We start from the raw sequence: 18908 nt of genomic DNA, 5'->3' as shown, positions 1-18908 counted from the left end.
TGTAGATTGAACTCTTGGAGTTGTATGTTCATCCAAGTGTTGAGAATGTCCAGACACAGCCCCCTGATTTAAAGTCCATGAACAAAACTGAAGTATGTGTCTTTGTTTCTTCCATTTCATGCTGTAACACTGCTGTTGTGATCCAGTGTTGATTTATTAAAAGTTATAAAAATCAATTGATCAATCAAGTGCTACAGTTAGCAACAATAAGAGACGGAGAAAGATATTTGTTTTATTATAAATTAGTTTATGGGCCAAGATGCAGTCGGATGAGACAAGTCTTCAGTCTGTAACGGAAGATGTGAGTTCCTGCTGTCCTGATGTCAATGGGGAGCTCAGGTTGGAAGAATAAGAATATTGAACTTTATTTATATGTCACTTTTCTTAACAAGGCTACAATGTACCTTTCAGAAAAAAACATCACACAAAACCAAAAACTATTTAAAAAAGGCTTGGCTTGAGTTTTTATTGTCTCTCTTGTGTTTCAGTCTTGTTTATCCTGTAATATTATCTGACCTCACACGGAAAAGTCCGCTGTTGCATCTCTGTGTCGAGGGGCAGAGCCTATAAAGTTGTTTCCGCGGCTCTGGTGTCGAGTCCACATTGTGACGTCACTCTTCTCGTCTCGCGGAGCTGCAATACTTTCGCTTTCATTTATCAGGAAGAAGCTGCGTTTTAAGTGTAGAGGGAGGTGAAGGTAAGTCGACTCATATACGTCATAAAACTCATACTTTAGGTGCTGTATATGTTAAAAAAGTTGATGTAACGTTTGTGACAAAACGTGTGAAAAATGTAGGAAATAGAAAACCGTTGAAGGCGAACTTATAACCCATTAAAGTTAGATTAACGTGCCGTCCGTAAACGAAAGTGGAGTGGAGCGATACAATTCATTTTTAACGTAATGTTGACATTTGGCAGTTTTTGTATGAAGATGCATCAAATAATTCACTGTTGGCTGTTCGAACTGGCAGTGTGACAACACGCACTGCGGTCATCTGTTCATGTTGCTCTGTGTTCAAGCAAGAAGACTCAAAATGTCAGGCAATGACCAAGAGGAGGCCATGGACGTGAGTAGCTGTACAAATAAAAGTTTGAAAGACAACTGGTTAGGGAGCTGTGGTATTTTGTGTGAATATTTACGGTGACTGTGTGAAGTTATAAATGTGATTGTACATGCTGCAGTTGTCTCTTTTATTTGAATACCCTGTAGTGTTCTGAAGGCAGCCAGCAGGAAGCTTCGACATCTGCTGCCGGGTGTGCTGAGGTAGGTGTTTGTGTGAGCCTGTGATGTGTTTAAACGTTCAATAACATTAACTTCAAATCCCGTTTCCTGTTATTATATGTGTGCGGATTGTGGACACGGTGGCGGAGACATTTCCAAGACATGAGCAGTTTTTATACATTATAAACCTGGTGCATGTACGTGTATGTTTGTTCTGTAAAGTGTATGTGAAAGTGAAAGAATGTAAATGAGTCACAGGTTCTATCACAGCCTGTTACTGTTTGCTGTATTAAGGCTGTCCGCTTAGGTCATATTCTATTCAATGAACAGATTGCATTGCAACTAGGTCATCAACATGATGTAAAACTGTTAGGGGTGCAACGGATCACAAACCTCACGGTTCGGTTCGGATCACGGTTCTTGAGTCACGGTTCGGATCAGCAAAGAAAAGGGGAGGAGACAAATATAACTTTGCTTTCCATTTATTCATTAAATAACTTCAAGAACACTGAAAGCAAAGAACTTTGGGCAATATTCTTACATGAAAACTAAAATATTGAAGATGTCCAATTTGAAAAAAAATGAAATAAACAACAAATAAAACAATCAAGAATACTCAATTCTCTTAAGTTTAAGTGTATGTTGATACCCTCGTCCTTTGATCAATATTGAAAGAAAAAAACAGCCAGTGAGCTAGCTTCCACTGTGTCAACTGAACTGAACTGCCCGGCAACAACTTGGGTCTATGTTTACTTCCTGTCAGGTTATGTCATTCAAATACTCTGCAATAATGTTTACCATTACTGTGAAATGGTCTACAACTCTACATTTGTTTTCAAAAAGATTAGAATATCTCCATTGTCTGGGGGGGAGGGTAGACCTTTTTGTGGTGACTGGGATATTGCTGTTGGGCCTCGCTAGCTTCCACTCTGCTGCTTTTGTCAGCACCTGCACCAGGTGTGTGTCTGTGTGGCTCTCTCAGAGGGGGCGTGTCTACAGCACCTGTATGTGTGACTCTCACAGAGGGGGCGTGTCTACAGCACCTGTATGTGACTCTCACAGAGGGGGCGTGTCTACAGCACCTGTATGTGTGACTCTCACAGAGGGGGCGTGTCTACAGCACCTGTATGTGTGACTCTCACAGAGGGGGCGTGTCTACAGCGCCAGACTTTGAATCTCAACTCCTCCGTGACGAAGTGAGCCGTCAGTCTTTTCCTTTCCAGAGAGACCTGGAACGATCTTCATGCTGAAGTGGGTGCGTGAGGGGATTTCGTAGCGTGGCTCAAGCACTTTAACCAGATTTTGAAATTCTTTGTTTTCTACAATGGAGTGTCCCCCGTCGCTGACAGACTGGGATGGTGGCGCTTCATATGTGGGGACATGCCCGATGTTTTGCCGTTGACTTATGTCTTTCTCTTTAAACAACGCCTTCATGCTGCAACGGTTTTGTCCACCACCCTTGCACCGTCATTATCCTCTGCTCGCCGTGACTTTCACCATTCTGCTTTTAACACGCTCCGTTCACGTGAACACACTGCTGCTTTATATCTGTTCACTGACACTCTGCATTGATATTCGGGGACTTGTTACTTGAAAATGAACAGCAGCAGTAGGTACAACTTTATTACACACTGTGATGATTAAACTGTAAAAAAAAAAAAAAAAAAAATATTGATCCTTCACAAGTGATCCGAACCGGGAGGGGTGATCCAAACTGATCCATGATCCGTTACACCACTAATAGCTGTAATGTTAGTTCAGTAAAAAAAATGTCAGGCAATGACCAAGAGGAGGCCATGGACGTGAGTAGCTGTAAAAATAAAAGTTTGAAAGACAACTGGTTAGGGAGCTGTGGTATTTTGTGTGAATATTTACGGTGACTGTGTGAAGTTATACATGTGATTGTACATGCTGCAGTTGTCTCTTTTATTTGAATACCCTGTAGTGTTCTGAAGGCAGCCAGCAGGAAGCTTCGACATCTGCTGACGGGTGTGCTGAGGTAGGTGTTTGTGTGAGCCTGTGATGTGTTTAAACGTTCAATAACATTAACTTCAAATCCAGTTTCCTGTTATTATATGTGTACTGTTTGCTGTATTAAGGCTGTCCGCTTAGATCATATTCTATTCAATGAACAGATTGCATTGCAACTTGGTCATCAACATGATGTATAGCTGTAACGTAATTAAAGCAATGCAAGTTATATTACCATATAAATCTAATACCATATAAATAACATGACCTCAGTGTCATGTGCTGAACATGCACAAACAAAATATGACAAAAAAATAATCGATTGGCTTTTTTTTCTATTGACCTTTACTTTCTGTTTACTATTTTTACAATTCTCGAGAGAAAGTTATTTTCAAACCAGACCTACTGTCTTGATTAGTAATACATTTACATTAACTGTAACATGTTTTCTGGCTCTGATGACTTTCTAATAGAACAAAGAAGAAGTTCAAGTCACTCTCTCAGTCGAGTGGGAAGAGGGTTTTCAACAGCAGAAATGTAAATTTCAACTGGAGACAATTCTTCAGAGTTGGGCCAACAACAAAAACAACAAATACCGTGGAGACTGCAAAGTGTTAAATGTCTCAGAAGATGGGAGTGCTGCGATAAGTCTTAAACCCGCTCCAGGTATAGTAGGAAAGTTACAAATTAAATATGTATATATGTTATTTTCTTCAATTTATATATATATATATATGTTATTGTCTTAAATGTTTTGGGAAATATTAATTTTGTGTTTGTCTTCTTTTTTAGCCCTGAGTGAGCTTCAGAAACTAAGTGGACAACAACTGATGGGAAGAGATGGAAAAACAGTCAAAATAATGTCTGTTTATTTGTCACCGCGAGAGGTTAAGACACCAAAGGAAGCACCAGAGGAAGCTTCAGCAAAGCTTCCTCCTTCATCTGTGTCAGAGCAAGATAATGTATGTACTGTGTAGTGAATCTGCAGGAAATGAATTGCATTGAGAATGAAGGCTTTTTACTAAGTTAGGTCATTGTATTTTCTTCAGGAGAAGGTGCAACCTATGGTGCAGCCTAGTGCAGCTTCTGCAGCAGGAGCGGAGCCGTGCACTTGTTCTGTGAACCATTTCTGGTACGTGAACCACATCTACAAGGAGGAAATTAAACGTATAGAGAAAGAGAATGGAGTTAAAATCATGGCAGAAGTTAATGTGACATTTCAAGGAGACCAGAAAGATGGAGACCCACAAAAAGCTCTCTCTGAGTTCACAAGCCTTGTCCAGAAGGACTTGGGTAAATCAGACGTCTCAATCATTCCTCTCAAGGAAGTGAATCCAGAAGAGTGGAAGGACACAGTGACTATCATCCAGAGAAAGGACAACAAGCTTTTGCTGACTGTGTCCTCTGAAGAAATGACCGTATGTGGGCCAAGACAAAGTCAAGATGCCATCAGAAAGTCCTTAACCGCCACAACAAATACCAGCACTTGTTTTGGAGAGTCTACATGGGCGTCTCAAGACACATCACCGAACATTGGCATGAGCATCAAAGACCCTCTTGTCAATGCTGGACTCACCATGGAGGAGCGCCAGTGGAAGCTGGTAACTACTTCCTATGAAGAACAAGTAGCTAAGATCAAAGCTAAGTTTGGTGTGGACTTTAAAGAATCGTACACACGTCAGGGCAAAGTCGAAGTCAAAGCCTGCTCCAAAAAATCTGGAGGGAACGCGTCAATGGAGAGCCACGCTGTCAGAGCTCTTCTTCAGCTGTACCAGAAGATTACCACATCACCTCTGAGCTTCACCCAACAACGTGGTGCCTTTGGGTTGACTGGCTTGCAGTCAGAGGGAGCCTCCGGTGGACCTGGGTTGTATGGACAACGTGGATACAACACTGAAGCAGCCACAGGAGGGGGGGCAACAGCAGGAGACTCAGCAGAAGACGAAAACTGTCCTATATGCATGGACAAATTCACCAACAAGAAACGGCTTAACTGTAAACATGAGTTTTGTGAAGACTGCCTGGCGAAAGCAAGAGAAAGCATGGGAGACATATGTCCTGTTTGCAAAGATGTCTTTGGTCTGATAGAAGGAGACCAGCCGGCTGGAAACATGACGAGCAATGAAAGTTGGTCATCCCTCCCTGGATTCCCAGGCTGCGGCTCTATACAAATCAACTATGATATTCCAGGTGGAATACAGACGGTAAATGCCTTCATTTAAATATTTTGAGACATTTTGTCAATTAGTTTATTTCTAATATGGTTGTAAGTTATTTTTACTTCTCATTTTCCTTTTGCAGGAAAAGCATTCAAATCCTGGGAAGTACTATTCTGGTATTCACAGTGCAGCATATCTGCCAAATAACAAAGAGGGCAGAGAAGTGCTGGCACTGTTGAGGAAAGCGTTCGACCAAAAGCTCATTTTCACTGTTGGGACATCCAGAACATCTGGGATGGACAACCAAGTGACCTGGAACGACATTCACCACAAAACCAGCATTACAGGAGGACCACAGTGGTACGTACAGTAGCCAAATCTCTTCTGTCTTTTGAATGTATATTCTTTTTTGACATCAAGTCTGCTGAAATGTTAACAATGTTATGCATTAACACCTGTACATACTCTGCTTCCACAGTTTTGGGTATCCTGATCCTGGCTACCTGAGCAGAGTCAAAGAGGAGCTGAAGGCTAAAGGCGTCAAGTGAAGACTTTCATACAAACTAGCAGAGGAGAGATGTTTTCACACACAAAAAAAAGGTTTTTATGATTATATAGATCAAGCAATTACTGGAATGCACATATCGTATTTTATGCTGTGTCTCTTCTTCTCTTGTAGTTTTCATATTATCAGTATGGGGTGTTTTGAGGTGTGTCATACAGCATTTACATGTTAAGAGTTAATGATTTAGCAGAATGTATTATCTTCACCTATTAAGCTTAACTTTCTTTGATGAAGGATTTCCTCATTATTTTGTTGATTGATAAAGTTTCTCAACTTATTACAGAATCACAATGACATTTGAATACATACATTGAACTTTATGTCTACAGTACACAATCTGATTTACAATTTATCGAATAAATGATTAAATCAACCCACACTGAGTCATAGTATTCATTACAGTATCAGCATGTTGTGGGAAAAAACACAAAATACGTTGGTTTGTTTTCTGTACAATTTTTTATTTTTATTTGTTTGTAAAGTACTCCAGCAAAAATTAAACATTATTCTCTTTCCAGAAGAAAGTCTGAGCCTCCATGCATCGTGTACTATAAAAGCTATGTGTCATTCTTCATTCGAAAAAAAACAAGCACGATATATTGTTTTATATTATCTATTTTAAATATTTGTATATGTTCTATATGTGTGTAGAATGAATGGACTATAACTTACATTTCATGGTGCAGCCCTGTGTTGTGACCAATAAATTAACCTTGTAAGAAGAAGTACCTGTGTGTGTGTGTGTGTGTGTGTGTGTGTGTGTGTGTGTGTGTGTGTGTGTGTGTGTGTGTGTGTGTGTGTGTGTGTGTGTGTGTGTGTGTGTGTGTGTGTGCGTGTGCATGTTTTACCAGTTGGCCACTGAATGTTTTCCTCCACCAGCGTCTCTCTCATGGTACCGTCCATAGCAGCCGTTTCAATCTTGGGATGGTTCCCCCAGTCTGCCCAGTACATTTTTCTAATGAGGAACATGTAGAAGCTGCATTTATCTATGCTGTTATCACAATCAAATCTTCATTTGCATTCTCGTGATTTTCTACAAGTAGCTATAACGTCACTACTACCATGTGACCGCCCCTCCAGTCTCCAAAGACACACTCACCCTCTCGGTGGGTCTACGACAATGGCATAAGGCTCATCGATCATGCCAGAGATGAGTGTTTTGCGGCGGCGTCCTCCACTTATCTGGACCACCTTGATGACATCTCTGCCAGAGTATAGATTTAGTATAGAATGCCATAAAAATATCATACTATAGTAGCCAATGCCATAACAATGTCATGAAACTATCAAAGTAGCTTTTCATAAAGAAAACTCATAGTATATTAAACCATAAAATGTCATGAAATGTCACAATGTATGTGATGAAAAGTCATAACGTGTTATTCCATAAAAATGTCTTAAAATATGTCATACAAAATAACAATGGTAATGGTAAATGGACTTGCATTTGTATAATTGCTTTCTGGTCTTCAGACCAATCAATGCACTTTACAGTACATGTCGTCATTCACCCATTCAGACACTGATGGCACCACGCAAGGTCCCACCTGCCCAAATATCAGTGTGTCACAAGACAGCAAAACTATGGTTTGCAATGAGAACGTGTCATAGTACAGTATGTAATAAAAGGTCATAGTATAGTTTGTTGTAAAAAAGTCATAATATAGTGTGCCATAAAAAACATGTTTAGTACACATGTATGAAAATGTGATGCAAATTCTTGTGTCCTCTGCTTTTCTCCCCACATGAGTGCAGAGTTAATGGACGAAAAGTGAGGATAACGATGTCTTCACTCGCTTCATCCATGTCTTTTTCTTCTACTGTATGAATGTACGAAGGTCACGAGAGGTCATGTCTGCCACACATTCCAAAATAATAAACAACTCATTCAAACCTCTAGTCTTTAGACCAGTCTTCTATCAATCAGAGCTGTCTAATCTGACACACTTGACGATTGTTTAATAGTTCATTTGACTTCTTGACTATCTGTGTTGGACCTCAAGATACACCACTCCTCCAGTCTGCAGACCAGTTTTCTATCATCATCAGCTATTTGATCTGGAAGTTAGACCACTGTTTCATAGAGCTTTTGTTTGGCAAGACAGGGGAGCTGTGATTTGATCTTTTCGCTTCTGCCTTTGTTGTAGTTTTCAGCCTTTCTTACTGAGTCATTTCTCTGGTCTAAAATTAGGTGTTCTTTGTTGATGTTGTTCACATAAATGACAACAGATCTACTGAATGCTTTGACGAGAGGAAAGGCAGGATTTGATCTCTCAGTTTCACATCCACTGACCTCTCTAACCTCTCAGCCATTAGTTCCCACCACTCACAAAACTGAAAATGAGCCACTTACCTTTCACGTTGTAAGTGCTTGGGCCACTGCAGAAGTGCAGTTTGTAGCTGTCGCTGGCTATGAAACATGGAATTTATTCTCTGAACATGTCATGCAAATGTGTTGTGTAAGAATTGTAGTTGACGCCTACATTTGCTTATTTAGCTTTTTAAAGCAAAAAATGTCTGACATTTTGTTTTGTAGATTGAACTCTTGGAGTTGTATGTTCATCCAAGTGTTGAGAATGTCCAGACACAGCCCCCTGATTTAAAGTCCATGAACAAAACGGAAGTATGTGTCTTTGTTTCTTCCATTTCATGCTGTAACACTGCTGTTGTGATCCAGTGTTGATTTATTAAAAGTTATAAAAATCAATTGATCAATCAAGTGCTACAGTTAGCAACAATAAGAGACGGAGAAAGATATTTTTTGATTATATATTAGTTTATGGGCCAAGATGCAGTCGGATGAGACAAGTCTTCAGTCTGTAACGGAAGATGTGAGTTCCTGCTGTCCTGATGTCAATGGGGAGCTCAGGTTGGAAGAATAAGAATATTGAACTTTATTTATATGTCACTTTTCTTAACAAGGCTACAATGTACCTTTCAGAAAAAAACATCACACAAAACCAAAAACTATTTTCAAAAGGCTTGGCTTGAGTTTTTATTGTCTCTCTTGTGTTTCAGTCTTTTTTATCCTGTAATATTATCTGACCTCACACGGAAAAGTCCGCTGTTGCATCTCTGTGTCGAGGGGCAGAGCCTATAAAGTTGTTTCGGCGGCTCTGGTGTCGAGTCCACATTGTGACGTCACTCTTCTCGTCTCGCGGAGCTGCAATACTTTCGCTTTCATTTATCAGGAAGAAGCTGCGTTTTAAGTGTAGAGGGAGGTGAAGGTAAGTCGACTCATATACGTCATACAACTCATACTTTAGGTGCTGTATATGTTAAAAAAGTTGATGTGACGTTTGTGACAAAACGTGTGAATAATGTAGGAAATAGAAAACCGTTGAAGGCGAACTTATAACCCATTAAAGTTAGATTAACGTGCCGTCCGTAAACGAAAGTGGAGTGGAGCGATACAATTCATTTTTAACGTAATGTTGACATTTGGCAGTTTTTGTATGAAGATGCATCAAATAATTCACTGTTGGCTGTTCGAACTGGCAGTGTGACAACACGCACAGCGGTCATCTGTTCATGTTGCTCTGTGTTCAAGCAAGAAGACTCAAAATGTCAGGCAATGACCAAGAGGAGGCCATGGACGTGAGTAGCTGTACAAATAAAAGTTTGAAAGACAACTGGTTAGGGAGCTGTGGTATTTTGTGTGAATATTTACGGTGACTGTGTGAAGTTATAAATGTGATTGTACATGCTGCAGTTGTCTCTTTTATTTGAATACCCTGTAGTGTTCTGAAGGCAGCCAGCAGGAAGCTTCGACATCTGCTGACGGGTGTGCTGAGGTAGGTGTTTGTGTGAGCCTGTGATGTGTTTAAACGTTCAATAACATTAACTTCAAATCCCGTTTCCTGTTATTATATGTGTGCGGATTGTGGACACGGTGGCGGTGACATTTCCAAGACATGAGCAGTTTTTATACATTATAAACCTGGTGCATGTACGTGTATGCTTGTTCTGTAAAGTGTATGTGAAAGTGAAAGAATGTAAATGAGTCACAGGTTCTATCACAGCCTGTTACTGTTTGCTGTATTAAGGCTGTCCGCTTAGGTCATATTCTATTCAATGAACAGATTGCATTGCAACTAGGTCATCAACATGATGTAAAACTGTTAGGGGTGCAACGGATCACAAACCTCACGGTTCGGTTCGGATCACGGTTCTTGAGTCACGGTTCGGATCAGCAAAGAAAAGGGGAGGAGACAAATATAACTTTGCTTTCCATTTATTAATTAAAGAACTTCAAGAACACTGAAAGCAAAGAACTTTGGGCTATAGTCTTACATGAAAACTAAAATATTGAAGATGTCCAATTTGAAAAAAAAATGAAATAAACAACAAATAAAACAATCAAGAATACTCAATTCTCTTAAGTTTAAGTGTATGTTGATACCCTCGTCCTTTGATCAATATTGAAAGAAAAAAACAGCCAGTGAGCTAGCTTCCACTGTGTCAACTGAACTGAACTGCTCAGCTCAGTTTACTTCCTGTCAGGTTATGTCATTCAAATACTCTGCAATAATGTTTACCATTACTGTGAAATGGTCTACAACTCTACATTTGTTTTCAAAAAGATTAGAATATCTCCATTGTCTGGGGGGGAGGGTAGACCTTTTTGTGGTGACTGGGATATTGCTGTTGGGCCTCTAGCTTCCACTCTGCTGCTTTTGTCAGCAGCTGCACCAGGTGTGTGTCTGTGTAGCTCTCTCAGAGGGGGCGTGTCTACAGCACCTGTATGTGTGGCTCTCTCAGAGGGGGCGTGTCTACAGCACCTGTATGTGTGACTCTCACAGAGGGGGCGTGTCTACAGCACCTGTATGTGTGACTCTCACAGAGGGGGCGTGTCTACAGCACCTGTATGTGTGACTCTCACAGAGGGGGCGTGTCTACAGCACCTGTATGTGTGACTCTCACATAGGGGGCGTGTCTACAGCACCTGTATGTGTGACTCTCACAGAGGGGGCGTGTCTACAGCACCTGTATGTGTGACTCTCACAGAGGGGGCGTGTCTACAGCGCCAGACTTTGAATCTCAACTCCTCCGTGACGAAGTGAGCCGTCAGTCTTTTCCTTTCCAGAGAGACCTGGAACGATCTTCATGCTGAAGTGGGTGCGTGAGGGGATTTCGTAGCGTGGCTCAAGCACTTTAACCAGATTTTGAAATTCTTTGTTTTCCACAATGGAGTGTCCCCCGTCGCTGACAGACTGGGATGGTGGCGCTTCATATGTGTGGACATGCCCGATGTTTTGCCGTTGACTTATGTCTTTCTCTTTAAACAACGCCTTCATGCTGCAACGGTTTTGTCCACCACCCTTGCACCGCCATTATCCTCCGCTCGCCGTGACTTTCACCATTCTGCTTTCAACACGCTCCGTTCACGTGAACACACTGCTGCTTTATATCTGTTCACTGACACTCTGCATTGATATTCGGGGACTTGTTACTTGAAAATGAACAGCAGCAGTAGGTACAACTTTATTACACACTGTGATGATTAAACTGTAAAAAAATAATAATAAAAAAAATATTGATCCTTCACAAGTGATCGGAACCGGGAGGGGTGATCCAAACTGATCCATGATCCGTTACACCACTAATAGCTGTAATGTTAGTTCAGTAAAAAAAATGTCAGGCAATGACCAAGAGGAGGCCATGGACGTGAGTAGCTGTAAAAATAAAAGTTTGAAAGACAACTGGTTAGGGAGCTGTGGTATTTTGTGTGAATATTTACGGTGACTGTGTGAAGTTATACATGTGATTGTACATGCTGCAGTTGTCTCTTTTATTTGAATACCCTGTAGTGTTCTGAAGGCAGCCAGCAGGAAGCTTCGACATCTGCTGACGGGTGTGCTGAGGTAGGTGTTTGTGTGAGCCTGTGATGTGTTTAAATGTTCAATAACATTAACTTCAAATCCAGTTTCCTGTTATTATATGTGTACTGTTTGCTGTATTAAGGCTGTCCGCTTAGATCATATTCTATTCAATGAACAGATTGCATTGCAATTTGGTCATCAACATGATGTATAGCTGTAACGTAATTAAAGCAATGCAAGTTACATTTAAAAAAAACATTACCATATAAATCTAATACCATATAAATAACATGACCTCAGTGTCATGTGCTGAACATGCACAAACAAAATATGACAAAAAAATAATCGATTGGCTTTTTTTTCTATTGACCTTTACTTTCTGTTTACTGTTTTTACAATTCTCGAGAGAAAGTTATTTTCAAACCAGACCTACCGTCTTGATTAGTAATGCATTTACATTAACTGTAACATGTTTTCTGGCTCTGATGACTTTCTAATAGAACAAAGAAGAAGTTCAAGTCACTCTCTCAGTCGAGTGGGCAGAGGGTTTTCAACAGCAGAAATGTAAATTTCAACTGGAGACAATTCTTCAGAGTTGGGCCAACAACAAAAACAACAAATACCGTGGAGACTGCAAAGTGTTAAATGTCTCAGAAGATGGGCGTGCTGTGATACGTCTTAAACCCGCTCCAGGTATAGTAGGAAAGTTACAAATTAAATATGTATATATGTTATTTTCTTCAATTTTTATATATATATATGTTATTGTCTTCAATTTTTTGGGAAATATATTAATTTTGTGTTTGTCTTCTTTTTAAGCCCTGAGTGAGCTTCAGAAACTAAGTGGACAACAACTGATGGGAAGAGATGGAAAAACAGTCAAAATAATGTCTGTTTATTTGTCGCCGCGAGAGGTTAAGACACCAAAGGAAGCACCAGAGGAAGCTTCAGTAAAGCTTCCTCCTTCATCTGTGTCAGAGCAAGATAATGTATGTACTGTGTAGTGAATCTGCAGGAAATGAATTGCATTGAGAATGAAGGCTTTTTACTAAGTTAGGTCATTGTATTTTCTTCAGGAGAAGGTGCAACCTATGGTGCAGCCTAGTGCAGCTTCTGCAGCAGGAGCGGAGCAGTGCACTTGTTCTGTGAACCATTTCTGGTACGTGAACCACATCTACAAGGAGGAAATTAAACGTATAGAGAAAGAGAATGGAGTTAAAATCATGGCAGAAGTTAATGTGACATTTCAAGGAGACCAGAAAGCTGGAGACCCACAAAAAGCTCTCTCTGAGTTCACAAGCCTTGTCCAGAAGGACTTGGGTAAATCAGACGTCTCAATCATTCCTCTCAAGGAAGTGAATCCAGAAGAGTGGAAGGACACAGTGACTATCATCCAGAGAAAGGACAACAAGCTTTTGCTGACTGTGTCCTCTGAAGAAATGACCGTATGTGGGCCAAGACAAAGTCAAGATGCCATCAGAAAGTCCTTAACCGCCACAACAAATACCAGCACTTGTTTTGGAGAGTCTACATGGGCGTCTCAAGACACATCACCGAACATTGGCATGAGCATCAAAGACCCTCTTGTCAATGCTGGACTCACCATGGAGGAGCGCTACTGGAAGCTGATGACTACTTCCTATGAAGAACAAGTAGCTAAGATCAAAGCTAAGTTTGGTGTGGACTTTAAAGAATCGTGCACCCGTCAGGGCAAAGTCAAAGTCAAAGCCTGCTCCAAAAAATCTGGAGGGAACGCGTCAATGGAGAGCCACGCTGTCAGAGCTCTTCTTCAGCTGTACCAGAAGATTAGCACATCACCTCTGAGCTTCACCCAACAACGTGGTGCCTTTGGGTTGACTGGCTTGCAGTCAGAGGGAGCCTCCGGTGGACCTGGGTTGTATGGACAACGTGGATACAACACTGAAGCAGCCACAGGAGGGGGGGCAACAGCAGAAGACGAAAACTGTCCTATATGCATGGACAAATTCACCAACAAGAAACGGCTTAAGTGTAAACATGAGTTTTGTGAAGAATGCCTGGCGAAAGCAAGAGAAAGCATGGGAGACATATGTCCTGTTTGCAAAGATGTCTTTGGTCTGATAGAAGGAGACCAGCCGGCTGGAACCATGACGAGCTATGATTGTCCGTCATCCCTCCCTGGATTCTCAGGCTGCGGCTCTATACAAATCAACTATGATATTCCAGGTGGAATACAGACGGTAAATGCCTTCATTTAAATATTTTGAGACATTTTGACAATTAGTTTATTTCTAATATGGTTGTAAGTTATTTTTACTTCTCGTTTTCCTTCTGCAGGAAAAGCATTCAAATCCTGGGAAGTACTATTCTGGTATTCACAGAACAGCATATCTGCCAAATAACAAAGAGGGCAGAGAAGTGCTGGCACTGTTGAGGAAAGCGTTCGACCAAAAGCTCATTTTCACTGTTGGGACATCCAGAACATCTGGGATGGACAACCAAGTGACCTGGAACGACATTCACCACAAAACCAGCATTACAGGAGGACCACAGTGGTACGTACAGTAGCCAAATCTCTTCTGTCTTTTGAATGTATATTCTTTTTTGACGTCAAGTCTGCTGAAATGTTAACAATGTTATGCATTAACACCTGTACATACTCTGCTTCCACAGTTTTGGGTATCCTGATCCTGGCTACCTGAGCAGAGTCAAAGAGGAGCTGAAGGCTAAAGGCGTCAAGTGAAGACTTTCATACAAACTAGCAGAGGAGAGATGTTTTCACACACAAAAAAAAGTTTTTTATGATTATATAGATCAAGCAATTACTGGAATGCACATATCGTATTTTATGCTGTGTCTCTTCTTCTCTTGCAGTTTTTCATATTATCAGTATGGGGTGTTTTGAGGTGTGTCAGACAGCATTTACATGTTAAGAGTTAATGATTTAGCAGAATGTATTATCTTCACCTATTAAGCTTAACTTTCTTTGATGAAGGATTTCCTCATTATTTTGTTGATTGATAAAGTTTCTCAACTTATTACAGAATCACAATGACATTTGAATACATACATTGAACTTTATGTCTACAGTACACAATCTGCCTAATAAATGATTAAATCAACCCACACTGAGTCATAGTATTCATCACTGTATCAGCACGCATGTTGTGGAATAAAACACAAAGGTTTGTTTTCTGTACAATTCTTTTTAATTTTTATTTATAACAATATCTGTTATTTAGTTTGTAAAGTACTCCAGCAAAAATTAAACATTATTCTCTTTCCAGAAGAAAGTCTGAGCCTCCATGCATCGTGTACTATAAAAGCTATGTGTCATTCTTCATTAGAAAAAAAACAAGGACTAATCAAAAACAATTCTGAAAATGCATGTATGATTTTGCAAAAATGTCCTTTAGGTAAAATGATTGTACTTCTCTCTCAATTAAAGTCAAAACATATACAACAGCGTAAAATATCACTTGCTGACAGGTAAGCAAAAATAAAAACTTGTTATTGTAGTTACGTTAAAGATTGGTGTTACTTTTCACATGCATTAACATATGGCTGACACATTTCTGACAGAAAGCAGCATTTTGAGACAGAGGCTGAGCGTAAAGGACGTGTCAGAGCGACCACAATGGTAGCATTAGCAGCAGCAGGGCACAGAGGAGAGTGAGAGACTAGAAAGAGCTCAAGAAGAGCAGAGAAATGCTAAAGACCAAATGAACATAATGCACTTAAGACTGAGTGATTATAAAACTGTGAACGTACAGACTTTGATCCTCTAAAAGGTAGAGAGATAAATCTACACACAAAGCCAGGCGGATGATATCTGGTCTTTACAAAAAAAATGGACTGAGGAAATAAAAGACAAAGAAAAGACCGATCTTTTCTTTCAATTTGACCATAATTGCAGCCTCCCTTTCCATGTGAAGGACGACTTTTATAAACAGAGAACTACCATCTCCTTACATCTGTAATCTCCACCCACCACTCTGGCTGGAATGTTTAACCCATGACCGACTTCCTCTCTCTCCGACTCCATAATCACACACCAAAAACACCTCTCACCCTCTCACTTCAGCAACACATGAGCTCCACCTGTCATACAATGTGATAAAAACAAACATACCTGTTTTACATCTTACGGTATAAAGCCTGCACTATGCCGTAAAATATGAATTCTGTGCAAGGAACACAATCATTTCATGAACATTGTTCTCTGAGAAGAAATGATGTGGAAATACTGTAGTTGCCATCTGGTATTGACATTTTCCATGTGCTATACACAAACGGTGCTATCGCAAATCTGTCTCACACAATCTTGCTAAGACACTCCAGCAAGACAACATATGTACCGATTTAGAAAACTTTGAGTTTTGCCTTTCCCGCTCAAAGTCAACACAAACAACAAACAGTTGGCACTGGTGAAATGGAACAATGTTTTTTTTCTTCTCTATACAATTCATACAAAAATAAAAAATTAAAATTGCTCCAATGATAGCATCTTTTTTCAGATTTTCTTGTTTCCATTTCATTTTGCACAGAGGTAGTGGCTATTTAGGTAAAGGGTAAGGGACAAAGTGTAAATTAAAAATCTCTCATAGAAAATGTTATTCATTTTTGACCAGAGGAATCTCAAAAGAACAAAATATAATACTGCAATCACATACAAAAGTAGTCCTTCATTTTTGTACATTTTATACAGTGTTCACACTTTTTTTGAATCAATTTTCTCTCACACTTTTTATCGATTTTTTTAAAATTTGTTTTTCTTTAAAAGGCAAGAAGAGGGGTGTGTTTGGAATATTGTGATCCAGGTCAATAGACAATCTATGTCAGGGGGTCCACAAGGGGCTCCTCATCTCCACGTGATAGCAACTCCTTCTTCTCATCTGTGCTGGCCAGAGAGTTGCGGCTGTTGTGTGCTCCCATGTACAGAGTGGCATATACTGGGTTTGTGAAGTTGGTGGGCTGAAAAGGGGTCATCCATTAGATATCATACACACAGTATGAGCAGAGGCTACAGCATTTGTGTATATGTATGCATGCCTGGTATTTCTTTCTACCTTGTCTGGGTCCAGCGTGAAGTCTGCGTCGAGCAGCTCCCCGGCATCGTCATCCGGCTCGCCCTCGTAGATCTTGTAGGCAGGGTTTCCTATCTCAACATTCATGGCCCCGTTGGTCATCCTTTGGTGCTGGAAGCCCTTGGCCCTACACAACATATTACGAGCACAGTCAAACCTTTGTGTCTCATTTCAGGTTATAAGAGCCTAAACAGTGCAAGCAGGGAGACAGCCACATTATGAAGGGAGGGAAGAGGCATCACATGGCTCTCACCACCATCCAGGCTGAGGGAACTAAGCCACAGCACCAACACAAACCCAGCATTCATGTAGCCCATGACAAGATCCAGACACAGAGGACCTGGATACAGGACTGCTAACGTACAGACTATCTTTTAAAGCCACATTAAATCCTCCTAAATATGCTATGAATGTCTGCATTGTCTATGGTAGCTACCTCTAAGTAAATGCTGGATTTTCCACACTGCATTTTCCAATCTTGAGTTTGAAAGAATGCTGTCACACTGTCCATCTCTCACTATGAGAGACACTACCACAATACAAACCACAGCACGGCACAGTAAGTACAATATGGCACAATATGATGGACAACAGCATGACGGATCTACAGCACTGGCTAGTGCTGGCAGATCTATTCAATGCATCTTTTCAATAGATCTGCCCTTGAGCCGCTCTGAAGAGGGCAATTATACAGGAGAGATACTGTAGGAGCGGGATGAGCTACAGCTCCCACGAACATCTGAGAGAATGGCGCGACATTCAACACGGGACCAAACACTGCACAGCAACCAAGACTTATGGGTAAGGGAGAGACGGAGAAAGAGAAAGCATCAGGATGCAGAACTGAATGAGGCTATGAAAGGAATGTGTAACGCTGGCAACCGTTACCGCAAGCGCCTGGAGCCGGTTTTGTTGGGCCGGCTAGACCTGAGGAGCAGAAGAGATGCCATTACAGAGAGGAGAGGACAAGAGTAGACGGAAGCAGGGAAAGAAGGGAAGAGGGAAGAAAGAGGGAGGGATAGAGGGAACACGAAGTCGAAAAGGTCTCAACTGTCTCTTGTTTTAAAATGAGAGAGTGTTACTCACCCTCTCATCCTTCTTCTATACCAGAACAACGCTCCTGCAGCCAGCAGAACCAGCAGCAACAGCAGCAGCACAGGGATCACTATGGAGGCTGTTCCTATGTGCACACACACACACACACATAAGAATAGTGCATGGAGAATTGTATCACATTCAATGAACTTCTATTATACGGTACTTCTAGTAAATTAAATGTCGACTTACGTCCACCTGAACCTGAGGCACTGCCACTGGTGGCTACGGACTCACAGCGATGCCCTGCCCAGCCAGGTGAACATCTAAACACACAAGAAGAGAGGAAATAGACTAATTGTGCACACTCTGCTTGTATGCAATAGTGCACCTGAGCTATTCAGACTCGGCTCCTTACCTGCACTCTGGAAGGCGGGTGCTGGAGTTAATAGAGCACTGGCCATTTGCACAGTACTCATTCGTGTCACATGTGTAACAGCTGGGCTGGACTCTTCCATTTGCGCAGCTGTAGAAGACAGAACAAATTGTGAGTAGCAAAGACAAAGACATCTTTGCATGTGCACGTCTGTTTGTGTTGAGTAAATGATATGTCTTACCGGCAGGTGAAGTCCCCTGAAGATGTGAAACCATTGCTGGGGATACACTCGCCGTCACGACAATAGTGACACTTGTCAATCTCACATGTGCTGCCAGTGTACTGAGGCAGACAGCGGCACATTTTGGAGCCATTTTCACTCTGTAGACATGTACCTTTGTTCAGGCAGTGGCCTTCACAGCTTCCTGCTCACACACACACACATAAACATGTTAGTGCACCGCTCACCAACCACATCATAATCCATCAGAGGTATTGCGAATGCAAAAAAAGTACTTGAACATTTGTAAACTTGCATGTCGGCTAGATAGTAGGAACACTCACTGTACTGGCACTGGTTGCCCAGGAAGGAAAGGGGGCAGCGGCAGGTTGGCTGGTTTCCGGCGCTGACGGTACAATTGCCTCCATTTTTGCAGTAATCCTTACAGGTGTGCAGGTTACAGTTTGGCCCT

The 18908-nt window shown here is 41.1% G+C and overlaps 3 protein-coding genes across 3 annotated transcripts in view; 2 read left to right on the top strand and 1 right to left on the bottom strand.

Moving 5' to 3' along the window:
• The first annotated feature begins 662 nt into the window (after window positions 1-662).
• Window positions 663-6245, top strand: LOC306797665 (uncharacterized protein). The gene is made up of 8 exons (XM_079297048.1): window positions 663-697; window positions 1021-1067; window positions 3168-3221; window positions 3667-3859; window positions 3986-4155; window positions 4243-5397; window positions 5495-5712; window positions 5831-6245. Exons 2-8 carry the CDS (start codon window positions 1035-1037, stop codon window positions 5898-5900), a joined length of 1893 nt encoding a protein of 630 aa, XP_079153174.1. The 5' UTR covers window positions 663-697; window positions 1021-1034; the 3' UTR covers window positions 5901-6245.
• Window positions 6246-9133: 2888 nt separating this feature from the next.
• Window positions 9134-14824, top strand: LOC306775733 (uncharacterized protein). Its single transcript, XM_079266220.1, has 9 exons — window positions 9134-9144; window positions 9468-9514; window positions 9658-9711; window positions 11728-11781; window positions 12240-12432; window positions 12559-12728; window positions 12816-13958; window positions 14056-14273; window positions 14392-14824. The coding sequence occupies exons 2-9, from the start codon at window positions 9482-9484 to the stop codon at window positions 14459-14461; spliced, it is 1935 nt and encodes a 644-aa protein (XP_079122346.1). The 5' UTR covers window positions 9134-9144; window positions 9468-9481; the 3' UTR covers window positions 14462-14824.
• An 80-nt stretch (window positions 14825-14904) lies between these two features.
• LOC306775035 (low-density lipoprotein receptor-related protein 1-like) overlaps window positions 14905-18908 on the bottom strand; it is an 83273-nt gene continuing 79269 nt past the window's right edge. The window contains exons 83-89 of the mRNA XM_079265244.1: window positions 18781-18908; window positions 18458-18641; window positions 18259-18366; window positions 18093-18166; window positions 17892-17985; window positions 16788-16932; window positions 14905-16692 (exon numbers count right to left, since the gene is read on the bottom strand). The exon at window positions 18781-18908 is cut by the window's right edge and continues 34 nt beyond it. Coding sequence (XP_079121370.1) covers window positions 16552-16692; window positions 16788-16932; window positions 17892-17985; window positions 18093-18166; window positions 18259-18366; window positions 18458-18641; window positions 18781-18908 — 874 coding nt within the window. The 3' untranslated portion in view covers window positions 14905-16551. The remainder of the gene's footprint in view (window positions 16693-16787; window positions 16933-17891; window positions 17986-18092; window positions 18167-18258; window positions 18367-18457; window positions 18642-18780) is intronic.

This window comes from Melanostigma gelatinosum (assembly GCF_949748355.1).
Source record: "Melanostigma gelatinosum genome assembly, chromosome: 3".
Classification (NCBI taxonomy): domain Eukaryota; kingdom Metazoa; phylum Chordata; class Actinopteri; order Perciformes; family Zoarcidae; genus Melanostigma; species Melanostigma gelatinosum.
The sequence above is the reverse complement of the archived record's forward strand: the minus strand, read 5'-3'. Positions and strand labels throughout refer to the sequence as shown.

Excerpts from the sequence above, each read along its gene's own strand:
- LOC306775733 (XM_079266220.1), top strand. The coding sequence starts at position 9,482 with ATGTCAGGCAATGACCAAGAGGAGGCCATGGAC. Across the intron at positions 9,515-9,657 it reads ACCAAGAGGAGGCCATGGAC|TGTTCTGAAGGCAGCCAGCA; the intron begins GTGAGTAGCTGT and ends AATACCCTGTAG. Across the intron at positions 12,433-12,558 it reads ACGTCTTAAACCCGCTCCAG|CCCTGAGTGAGCTTCAGAAA; the intron begins GTATAGTAGGAA and ends CTTCTTTTTAAG.
- LOC306797665 (XM_079297048.1), top strand. The coding sequence starts at position 1,035 with ATGTCAGGCAATGACCAAGAGGAGGCCATGGAC. Across the intron at positions 4,156-4,242 it reads CTGTGTCAGAGCAAGATAAT|GAGAAGGTGCAACCTATGGT; the intron begins GTATGTACTGTG and ends TATTTTCTTCAG. Across the intron at positions 5,713-5,830 it reads ATTACAGGAGGACCACAGTG|TTTTGGGTATCCTGATCCTG; the intron begins GTACGTACAGTA and ends CTGCTTCCACAG.